The sequence below is a fragment of the Heterocephalus glaber genome, unplaced genomic scaffold (genome assembly GCF_053883595.1).
Source record: "Heterocephalus glaber isolate CG9 unplaced genomic scaffold, H.glaber_assembly_v1.0 deba00001733, whole genome shotgun sequence".
Taxonomy (NCBI): Eukaryota; Metazoa; Chordata; class Mammalia; order Rodentia; family Bathyergidae; genus Heterocephalus; species Heterocephalus glaber.
In genome coordinates, this window is record NW_028258444.1 from 11,448,449 (window position 1) to 11,475,279 (window position 26,831).

General features: G+C 43.6%; 2 protein-coding genes across 8 annotated transcripts in view; one reads left to right on the forward strand and one right to left on the reverse strand.

Moving 5' to 3' along the window:
- The window catches only part of Pphln1 (periphilin 1), a 150,800-nt gene extending 124,932 nt beyond the window's left edge, over positions 1-25,868 (forward strand). For all 7 annotated transcript variants that reach the window (XM_087200201.1, XM_087200202.1, XM_087200204.1 and 4 more), the window contains one exon: positions 1,239-25,868. In XM_087200201.1, coding sequence (XP_087056327.1) covers positions 1,239-1,324 — 86 coding nt within the window. In that variant the 3' untranslated portion in view covers positions 1,325-25,868. The remainder of the gene's footprint in view (positions 1-1,238) is intronic.
- Prickle1 (prickle planar cell polarity protein 1) lies at positions 4,754-16,335 on the reverse strand. The gene is made up of 7 exons (XM_013079070.3): positions 16,155-16,335; positions 14,415-14,528; positions 13,683-13,820; positions 12,960-13,163; positions 11,263-11,449; positions 9,466-10,329; positions 4,754-8,514 (listed from the first exon to the last, which is right to left on the reverse strand). Exons 1-7 carry the CDS (start codon positions 16,284-16,286, stop codon positions 7,655-7,657), a joined length of 2,499 nt encoding a protein of 832 aa, XP_012934524.1. The 5' UTR covers positions 16,287-16,335; the 3' UTR covers positions 4,754-7,654.
- Positions 25,869-26,831: the final 963 nt, after the last annotated feature.

Below are 26,831 nucleotides of genomic sequence, written 5' to 3' on the forward strand. Positions count from 1 at the left end.
AATGCAAGTAAACAGCCTTTGCTAAGTTTGCCTAAAAGGACAAATGCAACAAGAAAGTCTTTCTGACCTATTCCCACACCCAACTTTTTCCTACCTGAAAACTTTAAGTAAAATGTTCTTATCAGCTTAGAAATGGCCTTCTGGAATAGACTTTCTTTTCATAAATTTATGTTTGCACAGTTTTCCCACTTCTGAACCCTAGGACTGCTTTTCTGTCATCTGGTCCCATCTTTGAAATTTGTTGTTCTTAAAATACTATTTATGTCAGTCTCCTAAGCCACTGCTTTGAGTTGCTTTTCTCCCGAGTGATTAACAGCAATACATGTTGATATGCTGGCTTTTTCTTTCTTCTCTTGTTAATCTTCTGCAGGAATCTGTCCCAAATACAAACTTAAAAGAGGTGACGATTATATTTTCATTTCTTTGGAAAAGAGGAAGGGAAAGAAGTAGGTTACATGCAAAATGTTAAGGATGTCAAATGGATGTAGCTTTACCCTTTCCTACTTGAGAATAAAATTTGAAACCGTTACCTATTTAGTATTCTTGCCAAAAAATGTTGATTTCTCATAACTCCTAGCCATTTTCTATCCCTGAGCCAGTTGACACATCCAGAGCCTCTTGAAGGAAGTACGGGGAGGCCAGAGCCTCTTTAGGAAGCACTCTGCTACACTGCCAAAATAGATACTGATTTCTGCTTCACTCCAGTTTGCTGTAACATCCTGAGCTGGTGCAAGGAAGGCATTGACAGTTCTTTGGCTACAGCTTTGTGAGTTGATCATCACAAGGGTTCTTGGTGGGAGCATTTGGTGGCATGGGCAGCCAGCTATCCAGGTAGGTGTCTCTTAACTGTAACTGCTTAGGCAGGTACTGGAGCTCCTGAGAGTAATGGCCACATCCTGCATGCTCAACCAAGGTTGGTAGGATACACATGGTGCACATTTTTATGTCTTTCATTTTTATGCTACCTCTTTGGAGAGCACTGATGCTGTGTTATTCAGTGAACAAGAGAAAAAGACAGGAGTGGATCAGTAACTTTACCAGCATCTGTTCTCTCATTTTTCCAAGGTAAGAGTTGATAATCACATTAACTGCCTAACAAGGACAGTATTTGTTATGCCCTCCTTGTAATGCTATAGATTGGACCGGTACTGAATGTGTCTCTTCCCTGCTCTTATGTCACTTCCTAAGAGTGGTAGCAATAGCCATACAGCCTTGATTTTTCTCTTTTCTTTTTGCAGAGCCACAAGATGGAAGGAACCTGCATTCCTGCATGCGTACATTGCATGCTAACCTTTTAAATGAGAGCACAATAAATTTTTTATGATTTAAAATAAATTATTTGGTTTCTCGTTATAGCAGTTTCACTTTTTGCTCATACCTATTTCTCATTTTTGTCAAATGCTATTCAAAAGTTGGATTAATTGAAGTTGGCCCTTACTGGGTTGCACTAGTCCGCCATTTCCATTGTACCGATTTAGGGATAATGGGACTGACAGCATAAAAGACTTTGCCAGCCCACTGACTTTGAGTTCTAAGCTGTATGTGAATGACAGATGATGAACTATTGTTACAGTTTATTGCACATTTACATAGCACCAGGTACAGGCTGTTTCTATAGCATGTTGCTTTTTGAGCTCTTACCATAGATTGTTGCTGTTTTAATGGTAGATCATCACTAAAATTGTCTTAGGGTTTTAGTGTTTTTCCTATTTAGAAACCTTTCTGTTAAATAGAATATAGTCTGTACTATATTAGGTATAGCTTAAAATGTATTTTCAGTCTAATAGTATATAGAATTTTGAAAGGCAACATTTTTCTCTTACTTCACTACCTGAACAAGGTTAGAACTACCATTTTGGTGTTTTGTGGTTTACAAAACATGCTCATATGTAATTAATTCTTTACCAGTGTAATTCTTTCCTTCCACCCTTAGTGCTGATGATATAACCCAGAATCAGTGTGAAATTCTGTTCTACTGTCAAAAGTCAAGGGAAATTATGACTTGTCCAGGTCTACATAGTCATCATGGGGCAGGGCCAGGGTTTTATATAGATTTTTTTAGAGTCTTAAGGTCAGTATTCTTGAAAGAAGTAAAAGGTTAGTGGTAATTCAGAACAGGGTTCAAATCTGGACTCCAGTATAGACTAGCTGTTTGAGTGTGCAGTTAATGTGGTATGCAGCTTTAATGAGTTATATATAAAATTAACTACAAAAAACATTGAAAAAATTCAAACTGTAGTTTGGTAGATTTTTCTGTTTTTCACTTTATCCTCACTCATTATTACCCTCCATATTGGTTCCTCTGACTTCTGCGTTAGCGATAGAGCTACTCTAGGAACACCCTCCACAGTCATAAGAGGTAGCCAGCTGGTGGACGCAAGGAGTGGACAGTTAAGCTCCTGCAGCCTCAGTGCAGATTGGGACTCATTCTCTGTCAGTCTCTAGCTGCTGCACCAGGATTTAGCATAGATTTTGAGAAGACCCATTTCAGTAGCATGAACACGGTTATCGAACTCTTCTGTACTAGGAACCGAGATTAATTAAACACAGTTTTACCTTTTTAGCATTGCTTACACCATGTTAGAGAGTCAAGACTTAAGATGCCTTCCAGTAGCAGGTCTCTACAATGGAGGAGGGAAAAAAAAAATCTTTTTCTCTTTGGGAACTGGGGAGAAACAACATGGGAGAAAATAGCCCTCCAGATATTCTATGCTGTTTCCTAAGTACCAGTTAGTGAAGAAAAGGCCAACCTGGAGCATATACATACACTGATAGGGACATAACCATCTGGAAATTGCTACTTCATTATTTAACCTTTTGGCTACTGAGATTCTCAAGTAACAATGCTGTTTTAAAAAAATTTAAAAACAACCCACTTTAAAGTTCCCAACTCACTTAAGCCACAGTCTGTGTGCTAAGGGAAAGAGGGAGGAGGAGGGTGGGCATCTTTTACATACTGTGCCAGGCAGGTATGTTGATCAGTAATCCAGAAGAGGGAAAACATTTTATGCTAAGCAAGAAGACTCTTCTATTGTCTGACCTAATAGATGCAGTTCAGTCTCCACAGAACGATGAAGCTGGAAGGAAGCCAGTGAGATGGTCTTGCACACTACAGTGGAACCTATCACAGCCTTAACCTGCATGAGCTAATGAGAGCTGGATCTCCTAACGCACATGTCCTGAATCGCAGTCTGGTGTGTTCAGCATCACTCTGCAAATCAACTTTGTGGTGAGTGCATTTATATTAGAATAGTAATCATCTTTCAGTGTCAGTTGTATGAATGGTTCAGTTATCTTGCAATGCTATACTTACTAGCATTAAAACAACCACTTTTGTATTTGTAATAGTACTGTTTACATTGTCTGGAATCAAATGATTCCAGAGAATAGGTTGCAAGTTACTTCTAAAGTTGGTGTAACAGTACCTTATACACATAAAACAACAGAGATGCAAAATTTCCCTTTGCCAAAAGAAAAGTTGTGGCTAAAACTGATCCTAAAATGGGAATATTTGACCAGTTAGTTGGATCTGTTCAAAAGGAATAAACAGGCAGTAATCCTCCAAGTCGGGGTGTGTATGTTTGTGTGTGTGTGTGTGTTTGTGTGTGTAGATATATATAATCTCCAATGTATTTTCTCTTTTTTTTTTTGGTACTGGGGATCGAACTAGGGACCTTGTGCTTGCAAAGCAGGTGGTGGAACCAGTGAGCTAAATCCCTGGCTCCAATGTATTTTCTTCCATGTTTACTTCCATAACCATTTTGAAAGTCACCTTTAAATTTTATTCCTCCAGTGAGGTCTGTAATTCCATAATCTTGGCAAAATACAAGCTTAGTGGTAGAAAATTCAGTTACTCCTGCTTGTCTGTCCTCAGTTTGCCTGGAAACCTTTCTTATGTGTTTGAGAGTTTACAGAAAACCCAAGTGACTCTACAGGAACACGCCTTCTGATAGTTCCCATGAATGGCTAATCTCACTATATAATTAGTGATTTTCTCATTAGAAAGGATTTTTATCCTAATTGTGACTAGCACCGAAGCTCTTAGTGAAATTTTTCGTTTTAGATCCCAGTAATTTTTCTTCTTTCTGCATTCATAAAAAGGTTGTAAGTATTTCTATAAACAGTAGTTAGTTGTGCCTCCCTTACACAGCTCTAAGGCTAGAGGACTCTGCTCAGACTCTTGACAAAGCCCAGAGTATGGAGACTGGCTGATAGCAGGCTTATTTTGTTCAGCAGTGTTTCAGATACATTTAGATTTAATGTCGCACTTGAAAGCTGGGAGATGTCTCAGAAGCTCAGGTTCTTGGCTTCCCTTGATTAGCAGTAGTCTAGTCTACATCTGGAGATCTACCCATCTTGGGTCTTGGGTCCAGTTTTACTCTTATTTTAAGTCCATGCTTTATTTTCAAAGCAATAAGGTTGGATAGCAAATACCTCCTTTCATTTCTGGTACTTTAGATTGAACTCTGGAACTAAAGTGGCGTATAGAGAGTAGCAAATGCATCTGTAAAATGAACCATTTTCTTTTCACCAGAGCTGAAAGTGTTTACATTTCTACCAGCACCTTCCAGGGCCTCAGGCAGTGTTCTGCAGGGGTTGCTCTATGGTGAGGAAAACGAATCCCTAAAGTTCTGCTTCACCTCCTGTATGATAAGTATGTTGGAACATTTTATAATTATCTTAGACAAAATTTTGGAATTTGGTGACTGACCAAGATACTTTATAACACTTGTTAACTAGATCTGTTCACACCTTTTAGGAACTACATGCTTTTATTTTCTTTACAGAACTGTAAGACAGTCATTTCTTTTTTCCCCTTTGTAGTCTTTTATTGCTAAGAGCTAGGACTTAAAAGCATGAAGGTTACATTATCATTGTAGTATTTCTCCCATCCAAGTACTAACCAGGCCCGACGCTGCTTAGCTTCCAAGATCAGACAAGATCGCGCGTTCAGGGTGGTATGGCCGTAGACATCATTGTAGTATTTCTGTATTTCCTCAGGCCTTTGGTAAGCTATGTGACCTTTATATGAGGAAATGAAGAAAACCACTAAGGTGACTGTTGCCAGATTTACCAAAAAAATTTGTCTTTTGAAAATATACTGGGGGCAGTGCAGGCAGCTTATGCTTACATTTCTCTAGGCTCAGTATCATCTGCTGAAAACAACACACTACAGCAGTCTTCTAATAATTTGTTTAAAACCAAGAAATCTGCTCATATTATGTGAGGTTGTGGTAGGAAAGCTCTCTCACGTATTATGCAGTAATATAAATCAGAATTTTCTTTGAAGGAAAATTGGACTTGTTCTAGTAATTATTTTGCTACCAACTTACAGACACATGTGCCTCTGTAGGATAAGGTTTGAATGAGGCTGGTTAAATAATGAATAATGATGTGTATCCAAAAGTCATCTATTGAACAGTCATTGAAAGAATGAGGTGGAATGTTTACATATAAAGAAAACAAAGCAAGTCTCTTTTTGGTACTGAGGATTGAACCTACGATTGCGCACATACTAAGTACATACTCTACCACTGAGCTACACCACCACCTGCCATTCTTACGAGGCTCACTTCTATAAAACAGATGCTTTGAGCAGCTGTAGGATACACTAGAACTGGATAGCTGTGGTTACTTCTTGGGATGAGGAGGAAAAGGAGAAGCTTCAGTGTTTGTCCTTTCTGAAATTTTCATCATGTGCTTGGCACTTTGTTTTCATGGTTATCTATTTTGCAAAGCACCAGACCAGGGAAAGGGCAATACAGTTACTCTAAGTACAGGGCATTCTCCCCATTGGTGCTTTCTGAAGAACATCTTTCTAGCTCAGATACAAAGCCTTACTTTACCCAGCCTGTCTGCCCACTGGTTTCCTACTGGATTTACGTCTGTCCTCCTTGAGACCTGATAGCTTTCCCCTCTGATAAATATGGAAAGCTAGGCCTCAGTGCTTCCAGCTTATTTGCCATCTATGGGAGAGGGGTGGACACACAGGTCTCAGAGGGTCTGTAATGGTAGGATGCAGAGTGAGTCATGCCTGAGCACAGGAGCAAACAAAGTTATCTGGATATGTTTACAAAGATTTGTATTCAGAAAGGTAGTTTGTTATTTATTAAGCATTTATTAAATACCTCCCTAAAAGGCCCCAGATGCCTCCAGGACCTTTAGGTAGGACTGAGACATATATGCAAGAATGGCACATATCAAAATATCTGCTCATTAGTTCAACAATTTTCCCTTGAACTAGAACCTCATAGGAACTTGAAATACTCAGTGACACAGCATCCTCTGATTTAAAGATTTGAAAAGAAAAAAACCATCGCAAGCGCAAGGTCCCGAGTTTGATCCTCGGTACCCCCCCCCCCCAAAAAGAAAAGAAAAAACCAGAAAACTTAGTTTTGAGAACTGCTTTTAAAGACCAACAGATTATTCCTTTCTATCTTTCCCTTTCAGCTGATCTTCAAAGTCTTCTGCCACAACAAGCTGATCCTTGTATTTTGTGTGGGGTTTTTTGGATGGGAGGGTACCGGGTATCAAACTCGGGTCCTTGCACTTGTGAGGCAGGTGGCAGAACCACTGAGCTACATCCCCAGCCCCAAGCTGATCCTTGTAGCTTTAGAGCTGAGCTGGGAAAGGCAGCCCACCTCATGCCCCCAGAGAAAACACATCCACCCAGTCAGCTGCTACCTGTTTTTAGCATATATTCCAGGGGTATGTGGGGTTTTTTTTTTTTTTTTTTACATTTGTGTACAGTTAACATTGCTTGACCCATAAATAACACTCGTAAAATTAACAGGGCCATAGTTTAAGAGTATTTACATAGCCCCACCATGCATACAGAGCCTTTTTTAATATTGAAAAATAAAAAAAAAAAATTTTAACTTTTCATCACTAGGCAATATAAATTTGACTATCTAATCTTATAAGCCCTGACTAAAACACAAGCAATCATTTCATCCATAAATGCTGTTTCTGGTTCCCTAACAAGTCTAGCACTGCAGTGTAACAAACATCTTGCAATTCAGGGATATAAAAATATCAGCTTTAAAATCTGAACTGTACAGTATGTACATTAATATTTGCACCGTTAAATTAGTAATACACTTAAGTCTATGAAATACTACATTATAAATAGCAATTTTTTTTTCCTATCTGGAGCTGGAGCTAATACAATGTTTACCTGGCTAATGGGGGCCAAAGGGAGACAAGTTGGCCTCACATGATAGGATGCACAGTGTTAGCTAGGTCATTATGACGATGTGCATGCCTCACAAGACAGACCGATCAGACCTGAGCCAACCTGACTTACATAATGACAAACACTATTGCGTTACAAAGGTGGCCAGGGCTCTCCGTCTGCTAAAATGCACACCCCATCCAATCACCTCATCCCTTTCTTGGAGACTGAGCCGCTCTATGAAACTGTAGTGAACCTGCCACAGACACAAGATGTCACATTAACCTGGCACCCAAGGAGGGTAAACTGGAGAAATCACACCTTTCAAATGTTAATCTGACACTGTAAACAGCAGTAGGGTTCTCATTTACACGGGCAAAGAAAGCACTTTAAACTATTGTAGCAACTTTCCTATGAAAGAAAAAAAGATACTGATGGTTAATGGCTAAGCTTAAACAAATGCTCTCCATAGCTGCTTGGTTAAGAAATAATACAGTTTTTGCCTTTGTGTCCTTTTTTCTTCTTGGACTTAGTTGTCCTCTGACCAAACTGAGGGGTGGGGAATGCAGAAGTTGGACTAGAAAGGTCATCTGTATAGTAGGCAAATCTCTGTGGCCTGGGCTGAGGGATTGGTTGACCAAGAAAATATCCTTCTTCTTCCGAGTCAGAGGAGGAGGAGGAAGAGGAACACCAGGAGTCATCATCGTCACCATAGAGCCCCAGAAACCTTTTCATTCCGGGGTTCTGCAGTGCATAGTCAGATGTGGCATGGGCGTACTGGCTGTAGAGATCACTGTTCTGAATGTATGCTTGCATCTCCTGGGCACTTTTATTCTGTATAAATTTCTCATAGTTATCGGTGGTATAAAGCCTCAGTCTGTCCTTGGAAGAGTATTTTCGTTCCGTGACAAGATTCAGGGCATTGTCAGAGCGAGACTTTCTACTTCTCCTGCGGCGATGGTGGTGAGACCTAGGCTCCCTCTCGTCAAAATGGTAGACCCGTCTCCGAGTCCTTTCACTCATTGGAGGCTGCCGGATTTCAATGTTGTCATAGCTTCCGTTGTCAATGACATCATCTGAAAACTTGACCTGCTGGGGCCTGGACTGAGACTTGGATCTTCTGAGCACTGGCAGATGTACTGGTTTTTCTTCAGGCATGATTTTCTCTGGGCATAATTCTGAGCTTAGACTTTTTAGGGACTCTGCACTCCTGTGCAGCATGGATGAGTTCAGAGTTCCCATATTGCTCATTTTCTCACAGTCTTCCGCTTCTATCTCCTCAAAGTTTTGTAGAGAATATAATGATGGTCTTGGCTTGCTTTCTGCATCTACAGAAGCCCCTAGAACAGGAGTCAAAACCAAAATGTGATTATCAAAAATTCCACTCTGACATTATTACAGACCAGATATCAAATGGAAGCATTTCAAAGAAAACTTTGAATTTCAATATTTAATTAAAGCCCCCTAGGGGCTTTTCTCCTCCCTCCCTGTCACTGCAGTGCCCCACACATTATTCTCGGCAGTGGGCAGCCACTGAAGCCTTTCATAGCTGTGTTACAGTAATAGTCTTTATGAGAGGACCAAGTGTCATTAGTTTGGTTATAAAACTAGCCACACAAGGGCAACACTTCTGTGTGTAAAGACACTGCAAATAGGAGATTCATAGCAGGCCTATTACATAGGCCACTCTATACAGTGCAATGTTATTTTAAGAGTAAAATGTAGATAACTGATATGACTGTGCTTTGAGAACATAAACTGTTGTTTTTTATAATATAAAGGCTCAGATATTTCTGAGCTATCTCTTGCCATAGGGAAATTCAGGAAAATTTTTTTTTTTTTGGTACCGGGGATCGAACTCAGGACCTTGCACTTGCAAGGCAGGTGCCGGAACCACTGAACTAAATCTCCAGCCCCAGGAAAATATTTTTAAAAGTCACAAACTTCTAAGTATTCAAGCCAATTTTAAAACCTTAAAATACATACAGCACAATCCAAAGAGCACAGAAGCTTTCAGATACAATCCAGTTGCAGACTCCCTTATCCAAAATAAGTCAGTTTCTCCTCCTTAAATCAGAGATCATCCCTATCTCAAAAGGCTTTGCTGAAAACATTTTTACGTATGCCCTCACCTGTGCACACACGTTTGTTTTGCTGTAGTGTCTGGCATTTAAACGAAGTGCTTCCCTTCTCTTGGCCTAGAGTTTTAAATAACCCCTACTGAATTACAATTTTTTTGGGTAAACTTTGGCTCCTTTTTCAAATATCCCATAAACCCTCAGATGACTTACCTGTGATATTAGACAAAGCCAGAGAATCCATAGAATCTCGAACACTTTGTTCTGGTTTCAAGTCTGACAAACACTCCAGGGAGTCTTCATACCACTGTGTCTGGTCATGATTGTATCCCGAGGCACCATGGTCCAGATCTAGCTCCTGGAGCCTCCTACTGCTGGCGGGGCCTGGGTGGCTGCCATAAGCGGAATCGCCAAGACCATCTTGTGACTGAGCCCAGTACATATCAGATTGGTATTTTTTACTTGCAAGGCTCTGGTGATTTTGCTTTAATTCTGGGGTGTTTTTAACCATGTTATCAGATATCCAGTGCTCACTGGCTCTAATATCCATCTCACTGGGCTGCTGCTGAAAGAGGCTTTTATCACCAAACTTGAGGAGGAGCTGTGTCATATAATCTTCATGCTCAGCCCATTCTTCAGGTTCTTCAGGAGTTTCGTGCTCTACCCTGCCTTTCCAAAATTCCTCATTGGCAAAACTGGCTCCTTGTCTGGAGAGACTCAGATCATCCAGCTTCCGAGACAGGGTGTCATCGGCATTGCCTGAGAGGCCAGGAAACTTATAGTTCAGAGCAGGGGACAGGAGAAGAGACTGCCGGCACTGATCTGCTGACCTGCTGCTCTTGCCCATGCGGATGCTTCTTCTAGAGTCTCTCGACCTCGCTGACTGGAAGGCAGAGTCAGAAGAGTCGGAGGCGTGGATATCTTCTCCGAGGCTACAGGTTTTTGAGCAATAAATCTGACCTTGTTTGGGAAGGAACGGGCATCCCAGCAAAGAGGCCTTACACTGGGCACAGGAGAAGCATGCTTCTGTGGCATGCCAGTGCTGCCCATCATAGGTCATCTGTGCATGGTCCACACCTGTTTGGAAGGAGCAAAGAAAAACAGGTTATAGCTTCAGGACAGGAGAAAAATGGACAAAAGGGAACTCTCCAGTGATGGAAATGACCTTGATAGGAGTGTGGGCGACACGGGTACAATTAATCCTCATTCTTCTATAGGTTCTGTATTTGTGAATATGCCTACTCACTGAAATTTATCTGCGTCCCCAAAGTCAGCCTAACACTCGCCTGGTCATTCACAGGCATGGCAAGCGGTAAACACTGAAGTCAGCAGACAGGCACATTCCTAGCTGAGTCCAGACAAACAGAATGCTCTGCCCTTGATTTCAGCTTCCTTACTAGGAACAAGTGTCCCATTCATGGCCTAGTCAGTGCCACGATTTTTGCATTTTTGTGCTTTTTACTGACAATTTTGCTGTCTGCCATGGCCCCCATGAATAGTGCTGAGGTGCTAGCCAGTGCTGCCAAGGTGCAAGGCTGTGACACGTCTGAGATAAACTTCTGATCGTGCGTGATAGTGCTGTTGCTGTTAGTTCAGTGTAATCCATCAATAATAAATAAAGTGGCTTTAACTCAAAACACACACGAAACATGGTTATGTACAGATGTGTTGATTCAAGTATGGCTGAGGCCATGGGCCAGTGGCAGAGCACTTGACCAGCACGGTGAGACCATGGGTTTGAGCCCCAGCTGTGTGTGTGAACAGAGGCTCATAGGACACCTTATTTTGCATCTCTCCATGTAGCAGCCTTTCAGTATCCACGGATGCAGCATTCACCAGGGCAAATAATAAGAATCAACTCTATCCTTTATCAAAACTCATTAACCTAAAACAGTTACAATCCACACATTTCACCTCATGTAAATTACACCTCAGTTGTTTAAAGTAGAAAAACAAGGCTGTGAATAACCCCGAGTGACTAACAGCTATGTGACGGGGCTGTGGACTTACCAATATGCTCCCCGCAGGTTTCACAGTACTCTGCATAGAGAGACTCAAAGCAGCCACAGCAGAAGGGACGGCCGTCCTTCATGATGTACCTCTGCCCTCCCAGGACTGTCTCACACTCCAGGCAACAGAAGTGTTTCATGTGCCAGTGGCGACCCTCCGCTTCTGTGCACTCATCAGCAAAAATTATCTGGAAAAGGAAACATGGACGCATAGGATGCAAGAAAAATAAATGTGAACTCTTTCAATGGCCAAGTAATTTTATGTTTTGTGGGCAGCTTTGATAGGTATTGGCTCTTCAATCAGATGGCTAACCTTGTTTCTTAATGGCTGCAGGCTTAAATCTGCTTTGATCTAGCTACAAAACAAGCATAGACTGAGAAGGGTACAAAAAAAAAATACATAGATGCTTGCTTAACTTTTAAAAAGGTGGGTATGGGGCCGGGGATTTAGCTCAGTGGTTTCGCCGCCTGCTGCACAAGCGCAAGGATCTGAGTTTGATCCCTGATAGCAAAAAAAAAAAAAAAGGTGGGTATGGTGGCACATGCCTGTAATCCTAGCATTCTGGGAAGCTGAGGCAGGAGGATACTAAGTGTGAGGCCAATCTGGGTGACTTACTGAGACTCTGTCTCAAAATAAAGTACTGGGGATGTAACTCAGTGCAAAGGCCCTGGGTTCATTCCTCAGTACTGGGTGTGGAAGGGGAAAGTGGGAAAAAAAATGTCTACATTGGAGGTAATAATTTGGTTCTGTATTTGCTGTCCGATAACACTTTGGTGGCATAATTCACAAAGAGAACATTAACATTGAAATACTTTAGTGGTCTTTGGTTCCTAACAGGAACAAAACAAAGTCTGTAGAGCTATCACAGTTAAATGGTGAAAACAGCACTTATATAGGTAATGTTTCATTTGACTTGGTGAACATCTCTAGAATAAGGACTTTATTTCAAGAAAGTGTTCGAATAGCGTATCATTGAAAAAATAAATCTATGAAAGTTAAAATTTATCCAGGCATGATAACGTGCTAATATCATAAGTTTGAGGTCAGCCTGGGATACAGGCTGAGATATTGTCTCAAAAAAAGAAAATCTGAAAATTTACTGTCACTGATTGAAGGAGATTAAGGACATCACAGAGTACCCTTCACTAGTACCAGAAGTGGGGAAATATAAAGTCGATAGTTTAGCATTGGTTTTATCACAATGTAAATGTCTTAGTTTTGATATATACATCATGGTTATATGTAAGATGTCACATCTAGGAGAATTCTGTATCTTCTCAACATTTCTATAAGTTTAAAGTTACTTTAAAATTTCCTTTCACATCACACACCCTGAGATGACCACTGTAACCTTGCCATGTGTCCTTTTCTGAGTATATACAAGTATGTATTCTCTACTGTCCACCCCCACCCCCACCCCATATTTAATACAAAGACCATCTGCTACATACTCTTCTGTAACTTGTTTTTTTTTCCTACGTCTCATTAAGGACACCATACTTGGGAAAACACAGAAACACACCTGCTGGCCTCTCTTATTAACTGCATATTATTCCACTATATGTAAGTACAAAGTTATCTTAAAATATACATGCACAATAAAAACCTGGAGAGACACATATTTGCTTAGATGTGAATAGTGGAATATTGGCTTACTCTCAACTTATTTTTCCAGCATTAAGGATGAACTTTTTTACCTCGTCACATGCTGAGCACCGTGGCTTGAGCAGTTCTGCATGGTGCCTGCCACAGTGAATTTTTCCATCCTGATAAAAATAGATGAGGTCGACCAGCAGCTCGTTACACGTGAAGCAGACAAAGCAGGATGGATGCCAGCACACTCCAGGGCCTGCCCGGGAGGCAAACACCGAGACCTCTCCTCCATTTATCTTCAGTCCGCACTATAAAAAGATTTGATTTGTTAAATCATCCTTTTTTAAAGACTGGATTCTCAGCCTTTCCAACTTTACCATAAGTCCTAAATTTGGCAGGAAAGCTCTTTATTTCTGGCTCCTCCTGTTAGTGATTAGATGGCTCTTAATACTGCATTATTGTGATTCTCAACCGCAGAGAACACTCTCCAGTGGACAACTACACTAGAAAGTACAGTTTCATCCAGCCCACACGAATAGTGGCTTTCCTGAGCCAGCCACCTGCTGGATACCTTTCCCACTCAGAGATCTTGCAGTAAGGACCTGGATGTCCTCATCATGTTTCTGTACTTTTTAAATACTAGGTGTACCCTAACTGCACGCTTTCTCCTGGTGTTTACATACAGGCAGAGTGATCCCACCATCACACGGTGGCACAGCCAGTTACGGATATGAATCACTGTAAAGTAAGAAGCTCAGCTGTCTTGATGCATGCCTGTGTCAGCTATCTCCTACCCCCGCCCTTATTTCCACTCATGTCACCCCTACCTGCTCACACACGGCGTGCACCACTGCCCTGGACAAAAGTTTAATCGTTCCTCTTCCAAGTGCTTCCTTCTTTCGCTGAGCACTGAACACCTGCAGTTCTTTTTTCTCCTCTTCACTCAAAGATTGGCAGTACCGCACCTGCACAGAAAAAAAGCCCCATGCTGGAGTACAGTCTTCCAGAGAGTTCAGGAGGTAAGAGCAAATTTAGCTGCCAGCCTCATGAGTCCCCAGTTTCAACAGTGATACTGTACCAAAATCTTGCAGCCTCTGTAGCAAAGGGGTAGTGTAATCTGAAGAAATAGCCTTGTTTTTATTTTTTAAAATATGAAATGTTTAAACCTTTCTCAGAAAGAAACACTGAAAAAAACTAAGACATTAACCTTTCTCAACAAGATTTAAACTTTTTAATTGACACTTTGATCCCATATTCTACAACACACTCAACTCTACTTTGGGCTAAACTTCCACAGTACGGCAGGAGGAGGTGCTCAGGAATCTGTGGGGCCCTGGTAACCGGTGGGTGGCTGCAAACACTATAAAAACCAATGTGTGTTCAATTTATTGTGCTGATGCCCTTTCTCTTCAAGAATGGAAAGCTGTATTCTCAGGCCACATTTTCAGTGAAGAAAGACCAGAAGGGCCTGGTGAGCAAGGAGCTGGGGTTTATGAGAAGCATCTTAATGCTTATCAGGACTTGCTTCTTTCTAATCCACCTTCTTCCCATTATTTTACCTCATTATCATGTGGTGGCAACTGGTATAAAAGCTGTTTAATCCGATGTTTCTCTCCAGGGCTGTTAACATAAGGAACCTTTTCCTCTGGCAAGCATGCAAAGTAGAGCTGGATCTGCATAAAGGACAGAGAGAATGACACCAGTACACAGAACCCGAACCTCTTAGCTCACTCAGTCTTTGCCTTCCCCTTGGTATGGGTTTTGGCCACTAGGAGCTAATGAGAAGACCAGCTGAGCCAGCTCAGCAGAACTTCAGACCTGCAGAAAACCAGCATCCAGCTGCTAAAGTGCTCCTCAGGAATGCAATTTGTAGTGACAATTAGGGACATCATAAATTATGTGCCATAAAATATGCACATTTAATGTTACTGTTCCTCAGCAGGTCTTCCAAGGGTCAGCCAAGGGATGAGCCCAAATCCAGGCGAGTTGTGCAGTTACCACACAGGCTCTATGACACTCCAGAATCCAGCCACATAAATACATTTACTTGCTCTCGGAATTTTACAGGTTACAGAGACAAAAGCTGTTTTGTTAAACATTTTAGACTCTTCCCCAATCAGGTTATCTCACGCATCGGCTTTCTTGGCTTCCATGGGTGCTATTTTCCAATATGTGGAGTCAGTTTTCCCAAGGAAACTAGAGAGGGGCCATGTTGAACTGTACTTAGTTTATTTGGAAGAACTTAATTTTTGTTTTCAAAGGTTACATGCTATAATGATGAGAAGGAATGAAAGTGATTCCAGGAAAAAAGGATGGATGAAGGAATTTATTTGGACCTGTCTGCTTCAGTATCAGTGCCACATGACTGACCTACCCAGACTGATATGAGAAAGGGCTCTAATAAGTAGTTTTTCAGAATAATGCCACTACTCCCCTTTCCCCCACCACGTTGGCTCTAAGCTTTTTACAGTCACAAACACTGAACACCACCTATGTGTGCACATACTGTGTGAGATTCTGGGTGAAGATCACCTTGTCCTCGGTTCCCACCCCACAGGAAACAGCCATAGCTCAGAAGCAGCTGCACACCCAATCTTTTCTTTCAAAATATGCTTTTGCCTTATAATAATAGCTATTGCCAGCAATTTTCAACAAATTCATTATAAGGACATCAGGAAAATAAAAATAGGCTTATATAGATTATTAAACTCTGAAGTTTTCCCATTGTATAGGGATAGACTTTGCTTTAGTTATCAAAGGTTAAACTCTAGGCCATACACCTCTGGATTCTTACAGCTCTGAATCTCTCTTCCAAGGCAAAAGCACTCCTGAGAACTGGCCTGGAAACTAAAGTTTGAAGACCTTTTTGTTGGCACTGAAGTTTTAAGGTAAATTTCACTCACTCTCTGATGGGTGACTTGGTACAATGCACATGCACTATGCTGGATTTCATCTGTCATGAGAGCGGAGACCCCACCACTGAGACACTAAGTAGGACCTTAAAATAAAAATTCAAAGCTACCCCAAGAGTCACGAGGACCAAGGAGGGTAGTATGCCAGTGTTGCAGTGCTATTCTATGTAGGTTTTTGGTTATGTCCTGGTGGTTTTGTTTTTTGAGGTAAGTTCTCACTGTGTAGTTTAGGCTGGCCTTGAAATTGTGGTGGTCCTCCTGCCTCAGCCTTCCAAGTGCTGGGATTATAGGTGTGTGCTACTACACCCATCTGGTCTATGTATTTTTAAAACAATGTTCTGAAGTCATAGATCACTGAAAAAAAACAATGGCTTGATGTGGCCTCACCTGCTCGGGTCTGAGGCCTGGGGGGACCCAGGCGTACTCCTCCAGTGCACAGCCAGAATCATCATCAGATGTGGAACTTCTCTGACATCCAAAGGCCAGTTTGCTCATTTTGGGCTCCATCTCCAAAGGCATACTAATGGGTTAAAAACCGGGTTTCTCAGTTGCAGGACATCCAGTCAAGGCTGCTATGGACAATACAAGAGAAAACAAGAGTTAACCAACAAAGAATTCTTTGTGTCTTCCAAGGGCTTTTATTGGATGCTTGTTTGCACTCAGCAGGGCCCAGAGAAAGTAGTTTACTGTGTCACCACCTTCCAATCTCCAGGGCTATCTCCAATTTGGAAATGGCCGTTTACCAGTTCAGTTCTTCAAAAAATGCCATCAAAGCTCATTTACTTCAGTTGCCTTTAAAAGGGACCTCTCTACACATACAACTCAGTGGAGAAGTACTCAGGAAAATTGCTTTGCTGCCTTCCTAACTTGCCTATAAGTGAAAGCTATGAATTCACAGGAGCTGTAGGAAGAAGTGTAGGTACTGGGCCATCTGCCCTGCTCACTGTCATGTGCCATGAAAAACGGCCGCAGAAACCTCACTCAGCTCCCCATCTTTCCTAAGCAAGTTTTCTACTGAGGCAGCGCCGCTTGCTGGGAATGGGTCCCCTGAGCCATGCTGCTTAAGTTTCTGACTTCTAATCATGACACCTGTTTTATATGCCACAACAGCACAGTTAACTCCTTATACAGTACATTAAATCCTCAAGTTTTTACGAAGGGCTGAAGTCAGCCAGACATTCATCAGTGAGTTCCTTCAACAGTAACTGAATACAGCATTAGGTTAAAATAAAATCCAGCCTGGTGATGATTAGGGTTTAATTGCATTATAAGCCAGCATTTATTGAAAAGTTATGTAGTACCTACTGTGTGTGAAATGCCACAGGGTAACCCACGACTAGGCCAAGGAGTGGATCCTCTGAATGAAAAGCAGCCTTAGATGAGGAGCAAGCAAGGTGTCTAGACAGCATTCCCTATCTTAGGACCCAGCAGCTTTGTTGTCACCTGGATTGTCTTTGAAGTGTCTTCTGAGTCTCAAAAATCATCCCTCACCCAAAAGAACTAAGGGGAAAAATAACAACTTTTAGAATCAGGTGCAACTTTTTATATCTGCACCCCCACCAGTGATGTAAAGAGAGAAAATTATAACTAGTCCAACTCAATCATTTTAGAGGAAAGACGGGTCAGAAAGGTTAAGTACTTTCCAGGGTTACACAGCTAAAAGCAGAGTCAAACTTCCCCTAAATTCTTCTGCCTTATTAAATGGTCTCATTTGCTTAAACACAAAGGAAAAAGGCAAGAAAAATGAAACTACGTCAGCCCGAGATGAAGTCATTTTCCAACAACTATCTCAATGCCAACTCACTGTTAATGTCACCTACTGACATGATTTCAAAATGTATAGTTTTTCCTTTATAAATCAAAGGAACAATAGTAGGCCAAGCATCTCATGGCTGCAATCTTTACTAACAGCAGGAGCAATGCCACACATATTATTCAAACAAATTTAACTTTCCCCCTCAACAAAATAAAGACGACCTCATTTCCTACACTACCATGCAGAGGTTGTGACCTTTTAAACAAGTTTCACACAGGTGCAATTCATTCATGTCTTAGGCTTTCTAAACATAGGCACATTCCTCTAGCTCCTCAATAAAAAAGGATGTGTTAATGAAAGTCAGAAAATGTCTTGGGTCCAAATCTTTCCCCTTTGTTTTGAAAAAACAACCCCCACATGTGAACCAGAGGCTAACACTTTAAATTAGGAACTAAGCCGCCACCAAAACTGGTGTCTTTAGGGCAATTTAACCTGATTCATGAAACCTGAACATTTATTCCTTGCCTAATCTGGCTGGGGGGAGATACTCCATTATGTACTCTGCAGGCTTACAAAAAGCTAGTAAACAGAACCTGAAAGTTTAATGTAACCATAGGATGCAACAAAAGAAAACAACACAAATTATGACAAACCATAGATTTTCCAAGTTAGCACAAAAACTGCCAGAGATCTGAATTTGACAGCTGTATTCCTTGATATGCCTCTGTAGAAAATGTGGGGTAAACAGCCGCCCTGGTGGCGGTAAGTCAACACCAGCACTAAATGCTGCCATGGACGCAGTGCTGGCCGTACCGCACACCCGTGACCCTCAAATATCCACTTGCTCCTCTGAGTTAAGTACAGTGAAGACAGTCACTCACTGACCAGAGAGTACAGCCTTAGGAGCATGAGTGACAGAAACGTTTTCATTATAAGCTGGTGTTCAGTTTTCATTCATAGTATTCTGCCAGCTCCGGAGTCTTAATAGTGGGTACTATTAAGGACCCACACACCACAGGCAGCAACCCAATGTAGGTGGTATCTCACTTAACAGATAAAGGACTGAGCCCCACAGTGATCTGCCTCAGGGTTGGTTGTCCAGGGCCAGTAGGTTAACATAAGCACTGGCCTCAGGACTGGGAAATTTGTGATCCCAGGGATCACAACCCTCTTTGACCCTACAGTGCCTCCTAGGGGCAGCAGCAGATCAAGCCAATTCCGTTTCTTTGTACAACCCAGCTGCAGATTGGGGCAGCCATCCACCCACAGAAGGCAGAGGAAAACATGCCTTCAAGAAGGACTAAAATCTCAATGGCCTCACGAGTTCACTGGTTAGAACCTGCTCACTAGAGAAAGCCTTATTTTTCCTTTATATTAGGAAAGCGGACTGAAAATCAAGCATTAAAAACAAGTTACACAGCATGGGCTCCACCTGGACCAGGTCTGTGGTAAGAGCTACTATGTCACCCAAGCTTCTTTACCTGGTGCCACAAAAACATGCACTTGAATTTTCCTTATGTTAAGATTAGCTGTTCTTGCCAGCAGACCTAGAGAGTCTATTCTTGGCTATAACATGCCTTGTGTGGTGCTAGATGACAGCAGCTGGCTGCTCTGAGCATGGCTTTTTTTTTTTTTGGTACTGGGGATTGAACTTGGGTCCTTGTGCTTGCGAAGCAGGCAGCGAAACCACTGAGGTAAATCCCCGGCCCTGAGCATGGCTCTTTTGCTTGTAGAAAGTTAAAAATGAAAAGTTAAGAGCACGGTCCCGGTTAAGTTTCACATGTGTCGCTCAGGCATTTACGTTACTCTGTGGTGTTCACCGAGACAACACAGATCAAAGGGTGCCCTGGCCATGACCATGCTCTGGTTGTGATGGAGGTCTTTCTGATGCCACCGGAGCCTCTTGTACTTGCTCTGCCAAAATACCACCTTACTGTAGGCCAAGACAGGGGGCCATGGGAGAAGTGGATGAAATGGAAAAAGCCCATTAACTTCATTTTCCGCTGTCATCTTTTCAGGTAGATGAAGTTAAATAGCAGAAATCAGGTTTACAAATCGGGCTGAGTTATACTGGAAATAGAATTATTCAAAGCTGGGGTTGTTCTTCTGCAGAGTGACTCTTAGATGGACAATCATGGCGCTACCTTCAGCCCTGCAGTTTGCTTCTTTGGAATTTTAAATTTGATTAATTTCAGATTTCAGAAAAGTTGCAGTAGGAAATGAACTCTCATACACCCTTTCCCTAGACTCATTGGTTATTCACATTTGCCCTTCTGCTTTACCATCATCATCCTCCCCACCCCGTCCTACCGTTTGAGAGTACTTTTTACATTCTCTCACAACCACAGTTAAACATGTTCTTTTAAAAACATTTAATTAAAAACGAGCTATGTGCACAGGCTGGGGGTGTGGCTTGGTATCAGAGTTTCTGCTTAGCCTTCGAGCCCTAGGTTTGATCCCCAGCACCAACCTTCCTACCCGCAGCGATACCTATGTGCAAGGCGTATCAGAAGCTGGAAACAGAGCAACAAGCCAAAACAGATGAACCGTCAGAATTCTGCGGCTTCTCTAAGGCAGGCTTACTGTCTAGGTCTTGGGGTGCTATAATAAATGGAATTACCCTGATCACAAATGAATGACAAGGATGCATGAACCAACCCAGCACTAGGTTTGGAAATAAACAAATAGGAGTCCTACCCCTCTGATGTCTCTTTATACTTGTGCATGTAAGTAAATCTCAATAAGGAGGAAAAGAAAGCCGTGTTTAGGAATGGGTTTGCTCAGGTTCTAAGCAGAGTCTGGCCACTTGGGAAATGTGCAGAGGAAGTAACACCTTTACTGGCCTGTACATCAGCAGGACAGCACTGAGATCCAGCACAGAGGACATGGATTTGAATTTAATTCAAGCAGGCTGAGTTCTCTGCAGACACCTCCAAGGACTAAATGCACCTAGTAAAGAAATGAATAACAGAAGCAAAGGTCATAGCCAGGATGTGATACATAAACCTAAAGCTAGTAGAGTGGGGATACCTGTTTCTTAGAAAGGATTTTCATGAGGGTATTCCTCGGAAGCCATGCCATAGAAAATGGTCTGCTTCATTTCTCTCTCGTCCTTTCTTTGCCCTCTTCCCTGAACACAGCATTTAAAAAGACTCACACACAAACAGCTTGCAGATGCGGCTTCTCAGTCATCGTATAATTGTCAAGAGAACATCTGACCCAGGGAGAAGAGGGAGGCACAGAAAGGAACTGGGGCTCTGAGCATTCAGCGGGCTTTGTGCTTTCACAGTTTACTAAACATCGGGGGACCTCGTTCTTTAAAAGTAGCAACTGTCTTCCTTCCTGAGATTGTTTAAAAATACAGAAGAGTTTTAAATTTTAAAAAATGACATGTATATAAAGAAACGGAGTTACTAGTGCAGTTATGACTGCAGCTGTTACTTTGCACTGTGACTAGACAGGTTTTCTTGAAGCTGACCAGTGACATTCAGAATAGGAACATGTTAAGAACAAATGTGGACCACATGGTGACACCCGGGTTCCATCTTTTTGAGCTTGGGAAGGGCCGAGTCTCCTGAAAGGGAAAGGATTTTGCCAAACTACTGGCCATCGTTTCTAGCTGCCCACCTCACACACAGTGTGTGTGATGTCCATGGAGCACGGCAGGACTTGCCAGCAGGCACCGCTTGAGCAGACTAAACACCTCGTGTGTGCTTGCTTGTGAGGGGCACCTGTTCCCCTACTTAACAGTATGGCCTCATTTATCTTCATATTTAAAAGTCATTATTGATGGGTTCTGGGCAATATCAAAAAGGCAAATGACATTTATTCCATTAAAAACCAGGGTGTTGGGCCGGGGATTCAGCTCAGTGGTTCCGGTGCCTGCCTTACAAGCGCAAGGTCCTGAGTTTGATCCCCGGTACCAAAAAAACCCAGGATGTTAAAAAAAAAAAAGGGTAGCCACTGTGACAAGAATGTTTCTGAATTCCACTACATATTTCCATGCTTTAAGGACCTCATGTGTCAGTTATGTGCGATGTAGCCTTTGGCTGATCACTTGTTTTCATTTTTGAGCAAGTGGAAAGAGCAACGGCTTTAGGATTCAGGAAACAGAAGTTCTAATCCGGCACATGTGACCTGAGAACCTGGTTCCTCATCTGGAATAGGAGGGGAGTTTAGGGCTGCTTCGTAAAGTGGCGCTGTTGTCCAGAATCCCGTAGCTCGACTCAAAACTGCCATGAAGAGCAAATTTTCTGTAGGTTTTCTTCCCTCCTTGCTTTTGTGTTTTGATTCCTGTTTGCCTTTTAGGAAGTGGCCTTTCCTTTTTGCCCACAACCATCCACCACCAAACGTTTTTAATTTGTTCTTTCGAATATTCTTTAAATTAGACAACTAATCTTTGAAAAAAATTATCCAGAAGTACATAGAGTGATTACACTGTGGATGAGGGCTTAAAACATTCCTTCTATAAGCACCAGAGTTACTGGTGAAATAAGACAGCATTCTATATGACAAGGTGTTATTTAAACCAAAAAGCAGCTGGATTATTTTGCTACGCTGTTTTGGTTATTTGGGGATTGCTTTATTTTCTGTTGGGCTGTACGCTGCATACGAGTAGCTAAGGACTATTATTTCGACTGACCTTAACATACACATTAACTGAGCCTTTACTGGTTTTTCCTAGAGAGCTCAGTAAGTCAGCACAGTGTATGAAGAAAGGGTGGGGGTGGGGCGGGAGCGGGGGTGGTGAAGAGCAGACGGTTTCACTAGAAAACAAATTTTTCCACAGAAGTAACAATAGATGGCAACAGTACCTCATTGTCAAGGATTATACCTGTCAAGCAGGAGACTTAGGCCTTAATATCACAGGCAACATGAAATGACAAAAGAAAGGCACATGAGTAGGAGATGCCAGATAATTCTGGTCTTTAAAAAGATTAACATGGTAGGAAAAAGAAAAAGGGCCCAGGAGGGGCCAATTCACCCAGTGTCCCTAATGAAGCCTGAACACGGTGGCTGAGGAAGGGACAGTACTATAAGGGACAGGGGATGGCGAAACTGAGTCAGGGATATAGTTGTGAGGATTAGGAGACTGAAAGATGGCATATCACTACATAAAGATTACAGGGCAACTCAGATAGGGAGCGAATATTTGAGGGAGTTCAAGAGAATGCAGTCAGACATACTGAAGACATAACTGTATCAGTCAGTTCTGGTATGGATCCTATTATTTTCATTTTCTTGCGCCAAGTCACCAAGTCAAAATCGTAAATACAAAAGAAAACAATTTTCAGTGCCTGCCATTGAGTAAGATGTCTAAGGTGATATCTCAAGGTTACCAATTCTTGCCTCACTGAAATTTGCTCTAGTTCTATGTGAAGACTACCATGGCACTGTAGGAGTCCTATGAAAACGTATTTTTTGTGTGAACATGCTCGGGGAAGCTAGAAGTCCTTTGATCACCGAAACCAGCACAGATGCTGATTTGTGAAGTCAGTGCTGCTGACATCCCTAGGTGTCCCCTGCTGCTAAGGGCATCCTGTGGGCCACAAACTGTTTAACAACTTCTTTGTTAAACTGCTTGTTAACAAGGCCTTAGTACATAGAAGATGGAGACCACAGGTTCTCCATTCAAAAATGATTCCAATTCTTCCAGGTTAAACATGCAGGTAAATAAAATGACAGACATATGTGACAGTACAGAAATCTGTAACATTTCCCTTCTTTTGGATACACAAACTGTACAACCTCTACGGATATACACATTTCCTTGTTTATGATGTCCTTAGCTTAGTAATAAGTCCAGAGCTATTGAAACTATTGCAACCAAGATCTGAACCGTGCAAAGACATATGCTGTGGTTTCTTTAAAGGTTTCACGCACCCAAAGAATAACATCTGTCCTCTGAGAGACAAGTCACTGCCAACAAGGCCAATTCAATTTCACCGATAGTGAAAATGCTGCCCATGAAAAAGTCCTTCACTCCAGGGATCACTGGCACTAGATCATGTGCCTTTGGGATTCCTGTACTGTATTTTCCAGGGAAACCTCCATCCAACTCGCACATTTTTCCACAGCTGAGTGGGGCTGTCAGAGTCGTGTACCATACATTTGCCAAAAACCGTCCATTTTTCCGAGAGGAAATGGCGAGCTCTTTCAAAGCATTCTAGTTTCAGGCACAAATACATTCCACGACAGTAAGACAGGCTGCTTAACAAAAGGAGGAAACACGATAACAAAGCGGGTCCCCTACCGGAGGGACGCTCTTGGGGTCAGGTTATCTGGTGCGGAAAGACAAGCTCTGGACGCGCGCCGCCGCTGCCGCCGCTGCCGCCGCCGCCGCCGCCGCCGGGCGAGGGCCCCTCTGCCCACCAAGCGAGGCGCAGGTATTTTCTCCAAACTGCGTCCCCGTCAGTCTCTCAGTGATTTTTTTTTTTAACTTTCTATTTTCAACCGCAGCCCAAGGAAACGGCAGCCAGACTTGACTCTAACGTACACACAGACTCGGGTTTCACCCCGTCACCTGTTGGCTCCTGAATAAGACTCCTCTTTGTGAAACGCACAGGGCTCATTTGAAACCAGTTTCCAGAGAAAACACTTCAATAAAGTGTTTGAGAAGTCACAAGACTCTGGTTGTAAAAACAAATGCCACACATAGCCGGGTTTAGACGGACGCACAGGAACGTGAACAGCCAAGCTTTTAAAACCGGGACCGGAGAAGAGCGAGGGGGAAGAGTCGCCCTTCCCGGAGAAACTCACAGGCCGCCTCTCACACAGCTGCGAGCGGCGTCCGGGTCCCCCCGGCCCGTGTCTTCGCCCCGGGACCCCGCACCGCGCGCGGCCGCGAGAGGGCGCCCGAGCTGCGGGTCGGAACCGAGGCCGAGCCGAGCGGCCGTGGCCGGGAGCGAGGTCGCCTCCACACAGCCCTCGCCACCTCCTGCAGGGAGCCTCGTGCCGCCTCCCGGCGCAGCAGCGTCGCCGAGTCCGTCCCTGCCACCCCTGCTCCCACCTGCGGCTCGGGGCCTAGTGCGGCCTGCACCCGGGAGCGCGGCCTCGGGGCGCGCCAGACGTACCCGGGGCGCCCCGCGGTCACCCTCGCCCACCCGCTTCCGGAGGGGCCCCGGCGGGGCGGGCGGGACGGCGGAGCCCAGGGTCCCGCCGGCAGGCAGGGGTAGCCCGCGGGGAGAGCTCCCGGCCGGGTCCCTCTCGGGCGCCGCAGCGATGCTCACCCGGCCGGGTCTCCGGGGCCGGCGCCCTGTGTCCCCGCGTCCCTCCGGTGCAGCGCACTCTGCTGCCTGCGCTCCGGTCCCTCGTCCAGGCCACTGGAGTCCTCGCCTCTCCGCGGCCCTTGGGGCGGACGGAAAAGCCCGTCTCCGCTCCGCGCCGCGCCGCGAGCCGCCGAGCTTCAGAAGTAACCAGAGCCCGCAGGGGAAAAAAGAAAAAGTAACCGTTTCGCTTCCTACGGACCCACCCTCGCCGAGAGCCGCGCGATCCCGGCCGCAGGAGGCGCCCGCCGAGCCAGGGCCAGACCTCGCCGCTGCCTGCTTTCCAGGAACTGTCACCGCCGGCCGGGCCCCTGGCAGGTGGCCACAGTGTCCCGCGAGCACGCTCTTCCCGGAAAAGCCTCCCGCCGCCCGGCCGGTGGGAGCGCGAGCACCGCCCTCCGCCGGCCCGCGCCACCCCGAGGCCCGAGGCTAGGGGAGGTGGAACGCGAACCCCTTCCGCAGGTGCAGGCGCTGGGAGAAGGTGCGAAGCGACCGCTTCAGTCCCTCCCACCCCGCCCGCTGCGGAGCCGGCAAACGGCCGCCGCGGAGCGGAGTTCTTACTAGCAGGGGCTCATTAACATATGAATTCTCCCCTCAAGACTTCCTCGCTTTTAGGAGCGACTGCTGCTGCTTAGGGCAGGAGATTTCTTTTCACCCGTAAATAACAGCAGAAGTAAAGGAGATGGGTCACTCGATGTACGTCCTGGCGGAGGCTCATAAGGGTTTTCACAAACAGGCTGAGTGAATATCGCTATTCAGACACAGGAAAATGCCCTGCACTCGGTCAGGCTAATCTTGCTTCTGAGCTATTTATAGGTGCACTAAGAGAAAGTGGAGCTTGGCTCACTTGTCTGCAGAAAAGACCGAGAGAAACCAAAACCAGGACCTCAAAGCAAGCCCAGCAAGAAAGGATAGATTAGTAACAGGCAGAGGTCCGATGTCTTCTGAATTACCAATCTGAGCTTCGGACAGGCTCGTCACCAGGTGAGGGGACACCCAGAGAAGGAAAGGGGTCGCACAGTGCTTAAAACTTCATCAGTTTCTAAAGTGCTATCCAATAAAAGCTACTTAAAATGACCACCAATGTCTTTGATAGTCTACTTTTTAAAAAATCCTGTACCATCAGTATTCCTTGGGAGTGACTTGCAACACATATATTTCTGCAGTATACAAGGGAACAATAGCCTATTGTGACTGGTTTTAAAATACACAAGCAAGCTGCCAAAAATAGATCAGTCAAGTAAAGAGCTCTGTGGTCAGATTCTGTTCTCTTTGCTGCAAAGCAAGGCAGCGGAGAAATGGAATTATTTTTTACTTTTTTAAAGTGGCAGAGACCAAAAAGTTGTGGGTCTGCTGTTAGAATAGGTTGGAGACACTGATTCAGACAACAGTTTGTAATTCAAATAAACTATCAGCCAAATGGATTCCAGTTTTCAAGATGATTCCACAGAAGTTCCAACACAGAACTGGCCTGGCCTTAGGGTATGGAGATTTGCAGAAGACTTCAAAGGTTACCACTTTCCCCTGTGGATCTGTGAAATTAACCATGAATACCTGAGTCAGATTTCCTTTTCCCTCCTTCATTCTGCTAGGGCTTCCTCAGGGAACACTTCAGCTAACAGTATCTGCCTGACAAATGTGCAATTACTGATTTCAATCAGACCACAAACTAGCCTATCACTAAGATACAGAGAGTATTGCAGGTGAATGCATCCGCCCAGGTTGACCTTATTTGGGATAATCATTAAAGGAGAGCTTCACATTAGTCGAGGCAAAATACGCCCAGCTACAAATAGAGCAGCACTTCTCAGTACAGTACTAAATAAGAGCCGCTGGGAGTGTTTCCTCCAAGGTGGTTACTTGTAAATTCTGCTTGCCATGTTTTCAATAGGCACAGTCACCTTGCTTGTCTGTTACCAGTGTTTTCACTGATGAAACAGTTTGGAGACAGTAAAGGCTTCCTATTAACTTTCAGTCTGAATGAAACCGACTTTTGTCTGGTCTGAAAGCCACTGTTATTGTCAAGGGTGAGTTTATGCAGAA

Coding starts and splice junctions, on each gene's coding strand:
- Prickle1 (XM_013079070.3), bottom strand. CDS start 16,286: ATGCCTTTGGAGATGGAGCCCAAAATGAGCAAACTGGCCTTTGGATGT. Junction 14,529..16,154: donor CAGGCCTCAGACCCGAGCAG/GTGAGGCCACAT, acceptor TCCTTTATGCAG/ATCCAGCTCTACTTTGCATG. Junction 10,330..11,262: donor AACCTGCGGGGAGCATATTG/GTAAGTCCACAG, acceptor CCTTCCAAACAG/GTGTGGACCATGCACAGATG.